General features: G+C 42.1%; 1 protein-coding gene and 1 long non-coding RNA gene across 9 annotated transcripts in view; one reads left to right on the top strand and one right to left on the bottom strand.

The window, feature by feature from the left end:
- Positions 1-12,298, bottom strand: part of PARD3 (par-3 family cell polarity regulator) — a 649,228-nt gene that overhangs the window by 141,457 nt on the left and 495,473 nt on the right. For 4 of the 7 annotated variants that reach the window (XM_075062225.1, XM_075062224.1, XM_075062226.1 and 1 more), the window contains one exon: positions 11,588-11,698. The exons of the other annotated variants lie outside the window; for them this stretch is intronic. In XM_075062225.1, coding sequence (XP_074918326.1) covers positions 11,588-11,698 — 111 coding nt within the window. The remainder of the gene's footprint in view (positions 1-11,587; positions 11,699-12,298) is intronic. 7 annotated transcript variants of the gene reach the window in all.
- Positions 1-12,298, top strand: part of LOC142046306 (uncharacterized) — a 47,995-nt gene that overhangs the window by 2,932 nt on the left and 32,765 nt on the right. For both annotated transcript variants that reach the window (XR_012655191.1, XR_012655190.1), the window contains exon 2: positions 11,760-11,876. This is a non-coding gene — a long non-coding RNA (uncharacterized LOC142046306). The remainder of the gene's footprint in view (positions 1-11,759; positions 11,877-12,298) is intronic.

The raw sequence follows: 12,298 nt of genomic DNA, 5'->3' as shown, positions 1-12,298 counted from the left end.
TTATGTAAGTATATTGAGTACTAACAATGTTTTCATTTTGGGAAAGTTGGGCAAGTCCCCCATAAACTTACAAAGAAAGACTGGGATTTCATAGATTCAAAGACGTAAAGGGTCTAGTTCAACCTCCTGCATAGCACAGGATTTACCACCACATCACTTACAGCAGCAATACAGAAAATCTTATGAGCTGTCAGAGGATACTCTCCCTACTCAAATATCTACCTTCCATGTTCTTTGGCTGTGATATTAAAAACATGCACTATCCTCTATTTAGTCAAGACACACAAAAAACCAATGTTGGGAGCTCCCCCTTCTGGCTCTACAGCTGCAGTTGACAGACACTATTCCCAGAGCAGTACTGATGCCATTGGTGGTGACATTTGCACAGAGAAGTATACAAACAGAAGAATTGTGTAAATTTAATCTCCTTTACAAATGAAAGGACGAAAATGTCAATGCTTCCAAAAAAAAAAAAAAAAAAGGTAAAATTATACTATACTTATATATAGAGCGAGAGCGAGCACATATCATTCCTAATCCACACAAGTACAAAAATAATTACTATATAATTGAACATCATCTTTAGAGTACAGAAGACGACAAGACCCAGCCAGCCTGGGCCCCAACCTCAGTCAAGCACTTATTCTCACTACTCTCTCATCTGCCAAAGACTCTCCCCTAACATCTCATAATAAGTATCCAACCCTTTTTTACAGCCCTTTCTCCCTCCCCGAGTGAGTTTCTCATCACTCCCACCACAAACACTTCATATATTTCTCTTCCAGGTTCAGAACATTCTCTCTCTTCCCAATGCCTGCCCCCATCCCAGACAGATGCTCAGAATGCATCTTCTTTCCAAACAGTAGTGTTCAAAGAGTTATACAGTTATAATTGGTTTTGCGATTATATAACTTTACAACTTCTGTTTTAAAATTGAATTTGGCAAGTGAATTGTGTGTAAAGATTGTCTAGACAGTTTGGGGCTTATGAATGGGGAAGGAATAAAATATTAAAATTTTCTAGTGGTTAAAAATATAGTAACCTAGAGATATTTAGCAACTGAACTTAGTATCAAAGTGCAATAGCCAGAATGAAAATGTTCCATTAGATCAATTATCTTTCAAGACGAGACAGATAATGGACCCAAGGCTGGATTAAGACACAGGCACTACAGGTCCATGCTTACAGGGCCATTCATATTCTGAAACATAAGATTACATCAGAATTTCACCTTTTATTAAAAACAAGTATCTAGCTGTGATGAACATTGAAAATAACTCCTTATCATATAACTATTATAGATACCTCAGTCTATATTTCTCTCATGTCTGCTATATGCGTAAAAAGAGTTAATTTAGTTCTAAGGGTGGAGGGAGCTACTTCTCTGCAAGGCCGCAAGCTATAGGTGTATTTAACCAAACAATACAGACATCAAGAAGATGATGTTACCTACCTTGTACAGGAATGAGTTTTTCAAGACATGTCCCCTCTGTGGCTGCTCCACATCAGGATAAACATGCATGACCATGTGCTCTTAATTGGAGGGATTTTTTTCAGCTGTTCTGTGGGTTCACACCAGTGCCCCAGGCACCATCATGCCCCAACAGGAGGGTACATAGGGAAGGGTGAACCTGCTGCCACTCCAGTTCCTTCTCAACCACAACAGTCCAAAGAGAGAGATTCCAAGGCAGAGCAGAAAAAGGGTGGATAGTGGGACACACATAGGTACACGCCTCTCAAAGAACTCCAGTTACTATACAAGATAAATAATCTCTCCTCTGTCGAGTAGTGTCCCTATGGGTGCTTCACCTAAGGAGATTCCAGAGCCGTATCCCCATCATGGAGAAGGTTGCTGAGGAGGAGGATTCAGTACAGATCATGGAACAGCTTCACTGAAAGCTGTCAGCTCTCAGAGCAGTCATGAGAGCGTAGCGCTGGAAAAATGTGGGTACTGAGGACCAGGTGGCTGCTCTGCAGATGTATGGAATAGGTATGTTTTTTGGGCGAATGAGGTAGATTGATCCCTGATGGAATGAGCAATGACTCTCGGAGGAAGCCCAACCCCTAAGGCTTTGTAACAGTTTAAGATGCAGCCGGTAACTGATTTGGATAGTGCTTGGGTGGAAATCAACTGCCTTTTCATACATTCTGCAATTCAGATGAAAAGTCTGGGTGAAATCCTGACAGGTCTGGTCACATCTATGTAAAAAGCTGGGAGTTCTTCTTATGTCCAGTGTATGAAAGCCCATTTCTTCTACGGAAGAGTGAGGCCTGGACTAGAACACCGGCACGTGAATCTCTTGGTTGATGTGAAATTCTGAGGAAACCATGGGAAAGAAGAGATAGTGAAAATTAAGCATCATCTTGCCACAGTGAAACGCTCTATATACTGGGTGCAGTCATCAAGGCTCAAAGCTCTCCTATCCTCCTAGCCAAAGTGATGGCTATGAAGAATGTCGTGTCAAGGGACAAATGAAGGAGGGAACAGTTCGTCATAGGTTCCATGATCATGGAGGTTTCCTCAGTGCTCTGAGGACTAAACTGAGGCCCCAAGGTGGAAAGAGGTTGAACAGGCCTTTCATAAACTCTGTTGGGGTTGGATGCGTGAAAACTGAAAATCCCTCAATAGGGGCTGTGTGTGAAAGGCTGTGACAGTGGCTAGGTGAACTTTAATGGAACTCAACGATAATCCTGAGGTTTTTAATTTGAACAGGTAATCGAGAACATATGTAAGGCAAGACTCAAGAGGAACCTTAGATCAGCATAGATTCTGCAATTAAGTTTGCCTTGTTGAAAGTCTGCTATGAAGCAGAACTGTTAATACACCTAGGGAGCAGTCTTGTTCTATACAAGAGAGCTATCTAGGAGCCAGGCCTTGAGATGAAGTGCCACAAGATTCGGGTGAGTGATGGATCTTGACTCTTGGGTGAGAAGATTCATTGACAGGGAAAGATGGAGAGGCAGTAGCAGAGACATGTGAACTAGGTTTGTACACCTGTCTGAGTCAATACTGTGCTATGATGATGGCTAGTAATCTTTCTTGTTTCAAATTGTTCAGGAATATAAACAGTAGGCAAGTGGGGGGCAAGCATAAAGGAGTACACAAGGCTAAGGAATAACTAGGGCATCCCCCATTGAGTTGCAGCTATTTTCTCCCCTCAAGCAGAGTCGTTTACACTTCTTATTGGATGGAGTTGTGAAGAAATCTATTTGTGGATTGCTTCAGGTAAGACATCTCTTTTGGAAAACCTCATTGTTCACAGCTCCTATTCATGGCTGATGCTGAAATGTCTGCTGAGAGAATCCGCCACTCTGTTCTGTAGTCCTGGTAGATATTGAAATCTGTATGCATTGTATATTTATGAGTTTATGGTTTCTGCATATAATGAGTGGGATCTTTCTCTGCCTTGACAGTTGATATAATACACTGCTGATCTGTTTTTCAGCATTATTCTGATCGGGTGGCCGCTGATGTGGAGGAGGAAGTGCTAGCAAGTATGAGGAACTGCTCTAAGCTCTAATATGTTGATATTGAGGATAGCCTCCAAAGGTGTCTATCTTTTCTGAGCTATGAGGTTTTGGGAGTGTGCACCCCAACCTAGCAGTTAAGTGTCTATGGTGATGACTCACAGGGGAGAGGGGCTGCAGGAATGGAACTCTCATATTTAGTGGGTCTTTCCACCAAATTAGAAGACGAGGTCCCTGCAAGGTATGGGCACCCATTTGCAGAGAATGTACTTGTTGAGTGAATGGATAGTTCTCAGCCAGGCTTGAAGATACTGAGAGATTAATCTTGCTAAATGTGCAAAATACCACATGACCCAGAAGTTGTAGGCAAGCCTGTGCTGTGGTTTGCTGTCTTTGTTTTATATTTGAAACAAGGTTGGACATTGTGGCAAATCTGTCTTTCAGCAAGTAGGGTCTAGCAGTGGTGGAGATGAAGTGGCCCCAGTGAAGTTTATGCATTGAATGGGTGAAAGCATAGATTTCTTGTGTGTTGAGGTAAAGGCCTACCAAGTGGAACAGAGATCGGGTTTTGTGGTTGCTGACTATATCTCTAGAAGCAAGTGACCTTTAGGAGCTAATCACCCAGGTAGGGAAAGAATTATTCACATCTGGAGAAGGTGGGATGCGGTGAGTGATAGGACACTGGTAAAGACTCGTGAGATGATGGAAAGGCCAAAGGGTAGGATGAGATATTGATAGCGGTGCCTGCCTACCACAAAACGTAGAAATGGTCAGTGTGAGGTATGCATGACACTATGGAAATAGGCATTCTGAAGGTTGAGGTAAACAAACTAATCTTCCGGATCCAGAGAGGAAATCATCATTGCTAGGGTTACCATTCTGAGCTGTTGAGCGTGGATGGACATGTACAAAGTTCTGAGATCCAGAACTGGTCTCCTCCTCCTATTTCTCTTTGGGACCAGGAAGTATTGAGAATAGAACACTTTCCTAAAGTCCAGTGGAACGGGGTAGATCACCAACCCTGCCACCCATTCCCCAGTGTTAGCAGGGATTGTACTTCCTACCTGAGAAAGTCCTCATGAGAAGGGTCCCTGAAAAGGGACAGGGAGTGGGTTGGGGGTGAGGGATTAAAGAGCTGAACTGGATGGAATAACCGGAGAAATTATTCCAAGATCCACATGTCAAAGGTGATAAGTTCCAAGGAAAATAGAAAATGGGAAAGCCAATTCCCATAATGGTCGTGAAGTGCAGGATCTAGAGTGCGAGATGGTTTGTGACTCTTGACAAGTAAGTCAAAGTGGACATTTTGAGGATGTCACTGATTGAGAGAATACCCTTTTTTAGACCTGGGTTCTTCCTAGAGGGTTCAATTGGCCTCATGGGCTGGTGTAGACTGAACGAGGTTATGGAGCCACTTGTGACCTGCTGTATTTCTTTGTCAGAGGTCTGTAATTCGCCAGAGATCATAGCATCACTCATAAGTTCTTGAGAGAGCAAAGGGACCCATCTGTGGTGTTGCTAAACAATTCAGTCCCTTCAAAGAGAAGGTCCTTAACAGTATTGTGTACCTCCCAGGAAAGGTCAGAGTACGGTCAGGAAGCTTGGTGCATGCAGCACATAAAAAATGGTTACTCACATTTTTGTAATTGTTGTTCTTCGAGATGTGTTGCTCATGTCCATTCCATTGTGGCTGTGCACACACCCATGTGCATGGCCATCAGAGACTTTTGCCTTAGCGGTACCTGTAGGGCTGGCTGTGGCGCCCTCTGGAGTGCCACGCTCATGGCACAGTATATCAGGCACAGCCAGCCCTGTGCCCTCTTGGTTCCTTCTTGCCCACAACTCCGACAGAGGGGCTGGAGGGCTGGTAATGGAATGGACATGAGCAACGCACCTCAAAGAATAACAGTTACAAAAAGGTGAGTAACTGTTTTTTCTTCTTGCTCATGTCAATTCCATTGTAGGTGATTCACAAGCTGAATCCCAGGAGGTGGGCTCAGTCTTGGAACCAAGAGGGCATATGGCTGGTAGCACCTGATATATTGCGCCACAAGCATGGCACTTCAGAGGGTGCCACAGCGGCCCATGGGTACTGCTAAGCCAAAAGTCACACCGACAATGGAAATCGACATGAGCAAGCAATCGAAGAACTACTGCCATAGCCATGGGGCATTTGGCTGTGTTGACTGCAACAAGTGAGGCTTGGAGAGATGCTTTGGCAACTGTCTAACCTTACGTAATGAGAGCCTGAAATTGTTCCCTGTGATCCTGAGGCACGAGTACAATAAAAGATACAAATTTGGAATAATATGTGATTATTTGTAATATGTGAATAATATGTGATTTGTAATTGGCTTTTCTGAACTGTAGAGAGGCCAAGCAGTAGCTCTTATGAACCAGACGTTCTAGCTTTATTTGGTGGGGCTGAACAGAATCAATGTTGTCTGTCTGATTTGTTAACTGCCTCAACTACCAGCGTGTTACTTATAGGGTGAAGGAAAAAAATACTCCAAGCCTATGGGCCGGATATAGTACTTCTTGTCAACCCATTTGCATGTAAGTGGTACAGTGGCTGGGATTTGCCACACCATGGAGGCTAGGGTTAGGTAGTGCAATCTTTCCCTGAGATGTATGATGGATGTTCAACAGGGAACACTGGAATCTGTAATGTATCTACCATACATTTCATAAGGTCTTGGAAGGCCTTGATATCATCAGGGTAAGATGATGGAAGAGGCATGATTGCCTCATCTGGTGAGGAAGAGGACTTGTGTGAATGTGGTGTTTCTTCCTCCTCAGCTGGTTCATGTTCTGCTTGGGATATTCCTGCTGAGCAAGACTAAAGGGTGCTGGTTGTCGCTCCTGACATGTCCTCTTATGAGGTGGGACCCTGTAGAAATGGTCACCATAGGAGGCCCAAGGGTTCCAGTATGCCCACTGAGGTGGAGCATAAGAGTACGGGTGAGGCCCCATGGATGTCCCTGCCAGGGTCTCTGACATGTTTCCTGCTAGGAGTTTCCTCCTGAGAGTGAACCTCAAGAGAGTGAGGCTTGAAGGCAGAGAAGCCACATATAGATATCTCCAAGTCCTATGTGGGCTCTATCAGAGGTGTGCAAGTGGTGCAGCGGAGACTATAATGGTACTGGAGGACAAGCCACAATTGACAATGGCATGGATGGGGGGTAGGTAGACTCCAAGAAATGAGTGTGTACCAGTGGGGAATCCCCCTAGTATCTGTCAACAATGGTGATGAAAGCTCTTCCATGAGTTGAAGATCTTCATGAGAGAGCAGCCTAGATTGTACTGGAGACTCCGGTATGTACCTTCAGGAGTCAATATGTATCACAGTACTGGGGATTGTACTGATGTTGGGTCAGTATATGACAGCAGCCTTTGCTGGGTTCTAGAGCTTCTGTCTGCAGGAGTGAATTTTCCCTTCTCTTGTCCCGTTCTCAGGAGTAGGGTCTTTTCTTCTTTGGTGGTACCCTAGGGCCCCTGGAGTGTTTGCTACCAAAGAACTGAAGGCAGGTGGCTGCTCCAATGTACAGGGGTGACTCAGACCCTGAACGTCTCAGAAAATAGGAGTTTAAGTCTGATCTCTCTGAATTTCTTGTACTATTAGTTACTAAATTTGAGTAGATCTTGCATATGGAGGGAATGTGTTTTTTCCCAAGGCAACTGAAGCAGCTTGAATGCCCATTGCTGCAGGGGAAAGACTTGTAGCAGGTGTGACAGGGTTTGAAGCCTGGGGTCTTGGGCATAACCTATACTCAGCCATACTCAAGGCTGCAGCTTGAGGCCCAGAACAGGAAAAGGAAAAAACAGGAAGGAGAATCCTCCCCATTTCCAAAAGGCACAAACTACTATATAAGGGAAAAATAAAAAAAAAGAAAAGAAATACCTGTAAAATTAAGAAAAAAAAGCAAGAGGTGTAACAAGTCACATGGCTTAGCTAATGGACACAGCAATGCACTGTCTCAAGCTGAAAACAGTTAAGAAGGAAGTAGAGAGGTATGCCATATGCCTTTGGATTGTGGCATGAGGACGTGTAGGGTGCAGATGCAGACACGCACACACGTATCCTGATGTGGAGCACCCAGAGGGACACTACTTGAAGAACTGTCTAAATCCAAGCAGTCCACAACCTAGCCAAAGACTTTGGACTTGCTGGAGAATGGAAAACCCCTGGGGAAGGACAGGAAAAAGCAAAGGTGTTAGAATAAGCATTAAAAGGAAGTCTCCCTCCAGCAAGGGGAACAGACCAGAACCAGATAGCAGAAGAGGAGGGTGCAGAAGAAGTCTGGACTCCCTGGAAGACACTAAGACCCAAAAGACCCTCAGGAGTGAAGTTATTTTTCCATAGATTTGTGTATCTCAAGTACTTCATCTATGAGCTAATATGCGTGTAAAATTTAGAAGTGCCTTTGGAAAGCCTATGTGCTACTTGCTGTAATTGTCATGAAGGCCACAAAAGCATGACACAGTAATCCACAGTACACATGTGAGTGCAACTTTGGGGAGGGAGTAGGAAGGCTCTGAAGAGACTTGTCGGAGTAGTTGGGGTATAGGATCCAACTTCCCCATGAGGCACAAGACTTGGAGTCTGTCCATGAGGAGTCGGCCTGAAAGGCCAGATATAGAGACTTTATCTTACCCTTCAAAGCCTGTGGGAGCCAAAGGTTTGGGTACAACAGTCAGATGAGCATCCACAAAGGGGAGCGCAGCCAGGGCAGTAATGCTAGCGCTTTTAGTTGCCCAGAAAAGTTTGAAAACATGACCTGAGTGTAACCAATACAGCAGTGTCTGTTTGAGTCTGCAGACAACCTGAAACCCCTGAGGTGTTAACCCCACATGTCTCTAAGGGATGTTAAATGCAAGATCAACTACTCTGAAGGGACAGCACCAACACCCACCACCAGGGGATTCTATGCAGGGCAGGAGCAGAAGAATCTAGCAGATGCATCTCACCAATCCAAGCAGATACACTTGGGGGCCACCCTTCCTCTTCAGGAAGGAGAGGAAAGCTCCTGATACTCCTTAGGAAAAAGGGGGCCCATGCCTCTCTGGGAGGAGAGAGGACCCACTGACACCACCACTCCAGTATTGCACATGGAGGGGCAGGATTAGAGCACAGATGTCAGGCACAAAGGATCCTCCATGATGTGGTGTGCCCAGAGCCCAAGACTGCCTTCATCTGGCCCTGAATGACCCAATTCTGATCTCTGTTCCAGCGCTGTAAATCCAAGGTAACCCCTTTGTGCTCAGACTTCAACAACAATGCCACCTGGGGCTGTAAGCTTGTCAGAGTTCATAACCTAAGCAGTTTGGGTTGGATGGTCAGTGCCTGGAGATATTCAAAGATAACTCACTAGCTTCCCTTCTTGGAGTAAACCAGTGCCCTCAGAATGGAGATACACAGTACTGTGTTGTCAGGTGAAGCCTCAACCTGAGATCCTGACAATTTACCATCAATAAGTATCCTCTGACAATTTTTATAAGAATGGTGGGTGCTTATTCCAGGTTCCTGACACAGTTCTAATGGAGGTATTTGCTTAACACAACTGGTCTATGCCCCTGTATTTTCAACTGGACAATTTACATCCTGTGCTAAACTGCTTTGTTACTGCGGCTGGAACACATGCACCAGAGCTGGCTAAAATGACACTCTCTTTTTAAAAGGAATTATTATTAGTATTAGTATTGTATTCATAAAAGTTTTTACCCATTTCAATCAGTGATAAATTGAAGTACATTAATTTGCTTATTTGTCTTCTAATCAATACGAACAAAATACTTTAAAGAGTTTAAGCAAAATACTATTGTAAGCACATTACTATTAAAACTGCAAAGTCAGAGTATAATAATTTTATAAAATTGTGGGCATGATTGATTTTTTAATGGACCATTCACTTGTTCTCTGACCCCTAAGGATTTTTTGTTCCAAGCCTCTTACACATAGTAAATTCATTAAATTCTGCCTAGTTCCCAAAAGTATTGCATCATTAAAGGTATAGAGCTTCAAACACCAAACAAAACAGAGTAAGTGAACTGTGCCACAAATAATGAAAGTGAAAAAAGGAGCCATTATGAACCAGCATCATTTTACTGTCTCCCCCAGTAATTATTTCTAGACTTTTGGTTAATTTGCATGGGCAGTAATTTATTATGCATCTAATACAGTTACATTAGAAAATAGAAAGGAAGAACTGCAATCTGACTGTGACAATTCAAAACCACCATGGACTGAGTCACAATCTGGTACTTTTGGAAACTTAAGGAAGCACCCAGCACATTTTTGTTGCTATGTTATTATGGTTTATTAGTAGTACAGGCCCCCACAACAAAAAAATTATATAATAATCATACACATGACACAACAAGAATGAAACCAACAATTGGGGTGGGGATCTGAGGAGAGAGGAAAGATCTGGGTCACAATAATAAGATCATGCTGTTACCAAGTTCTGACATGTGCACATATTGATGATTCAAGTGGATATATAAATTCTTTTGTGACACAGCAGGAGTGAGGTATTAAGGAGAGATTTCAAGGATGTGAGAGTAGTTTGGTGAATGGGGATTGGGAAGTCGTTCCATACATAGGAGGCTATATAATTATACGGTAGTACTCAGAGTGACTATTACAATCTGTCTTATAACATGCACCAATATTATCGAGACAGTGCGCATAACAGAAAATTTCCCTACCATGAAAAATAATTTTGTGCATCATGCAGATTCTAACATTCAGCTTTGATGATGATATAAACGCACTCACACACACACACTGTTACATATTTCCTCCATCTTCAAAACTTTCCTTTACAGTTTTATTTGAGAGAGCAATTACTTCAAAAGAATGTCTCAACAAAAACAGGAAGACATTTAGTACTTCTATTTTTGTTTTTATCAATAAAAGGAAAATTAAGCCATAAGTAAAGATCAAAAGCCATGGTTCGGCCTCTATGCTAGCAGAGGAAAACTCAGAGATTTACAATTAAACTCTGTTAACAGATTAATCCCACATATCTTTTTGGGAGCCAAACATCCAATATAGAGTTCACAGATTCATATATATTAAGAACAGAAGGGATCATCATGATCAACTAGTTTAACCTTCTGCATTACACAAGTCAAAATTTCACCCAGTGATTTCTGCATCAAGCCTACAACTTCTGGTTGAGCTAGGGCATATCTTTTAGAAAAACATACAGTCTTCCACTCCATCCCTAAGTAAGTTGTTCCAATGGTTAATAACTGATTTCTAGTCTGAGTTTGTCTAATTTAAGCTTAGCTTGTTATGCCTTTGTTTCCTAGATTAAACAGCCACCTACTCTCAGAAATCTCCCCATGTAGGTGCTTTCAGACTGTGAACAAGTCACTTCCTAATCTTCTCTTGGATTTAGCCCTAAATGAAGTAATAAGAGATAACAGAGCCTGGGCCCAGAATCCCTGGAGTCTGCAAGACAGAGGGTGAAATTCAGATTGGAAATATTAGCTTGTTTAAAATAATGAGGAGCATATGACACAAACAATACACAGGCTTCAAATGTTAAGGGAAGGAGAACAAGGCAAAAATAGAGGTACTCACCACTTGGTTTTACAATCAACAGTTTAATGTACACATTATTCCATGACAACATAAACAGAACTGCAGTGACAGATTTATTTGCAATGATCAAATTTTAAATTCTATTTCAGAACAGCATAAAAACAACTAGTTATAAACTAGGTATGGAAGACTTTAAGGGAAAGTTACAAAATGTATTTCAATTTTATATAAATATTTGTTTTCTCAGAAGTCTGTAAAATTGATTAGAGAACCACTCTTCAGAAAAATCAGTCTTTCACATGCCCCAATTATACAGCTGCTATTGGTCACATAAAAGATACTGAATGCAGTCAAAAGAAATGTCACTGTTCATGTCCCAAACAAATTCAGTTTCTCTCTGTTTCTTTCTGTTATATTAACTATGAACACACCAGCATTTGGCTAATTTTATCAGTGAAAACCAAACTTCAGTTCCAAGTAAATTCTTGAGTTTAGAAACACCACAAAAAAACCCCCCCAAAACAAAAAACTCTCTCTACTAATGTTTAAGCAAATACTGAAGTCTACCTCTCCTGTTCTTGCTTCATTCGTATTCTCTCCTCTTCTGAAGTAAGGGCTTCCTGAACTTTAATTTTACCAGTTTTCTCAATCTTGTCATCTTTGCGATGTTTGCCAAACCTGTTAATAACAAAACATTCTAACTTGTCAAATGAACACAAATGTATTTCTCTTTCCCAAGGACAATGTTGTGCTTATTATAGGAGCAGCTGTTTGAAAACCAGGAGGGGAGACTGCCAAGATTTCTGAACCTCCATTTTTAATACTTCTGTCTTTGTTTTCTTGAGAATTTATAAAGGTGAGGTTTTTTTGTTTGTTTTTTATTATAGCATTGTATGCTTTTTTCCGACAACATTTCCGGATCACTATTTTTAAATCCACTATTTTTAAATTTATTCAACACTGTAACTTCCAGAGAATGTAAATCAGAGTTTACATTAGTATAGGCCCTTCTTTTATGAACTGCAGGAGACAATCCAGAATCATCTGTACAATAATTGCTCAATAATGATGGGCATGAGTGAGTGAGTGAAGCAATATCAGCTCACTTCACCCTATCGCAGCAGTTGTATTGGCTATAGTGGATAGAATTCAAAGTGGCGGTTTTCACCTTTAAAACCCCAAATGGTTTGAGACCTGATTACCTGTAGGATTGTCTCCCTCCTTGTGACATGCTGTCGTGATTAAGATCAGTGGAGGTGCATGAGCTGGACCCTCCTC

The sequence above is a fragment of the Chelonoidis abingdonii genome, chromosome 2 (genome assembly GCF_003597395.2).
Source record: "Chelonoidis abingdonii isolate Lonesome George chromosome 2, CheloAbing_2.0, whole genome shotgun sequence".
Taxonomy (NCBI): Eukaryota; Metazoa; Chordata; order Testudines; family Testudinidae; genus Chelonoidis; species Chelonoidis abingdonii.
Note: the sequence above shows the minus strand (reverse complement) of the source record. Positions and strands in the feature narration are given on the sequence as shown.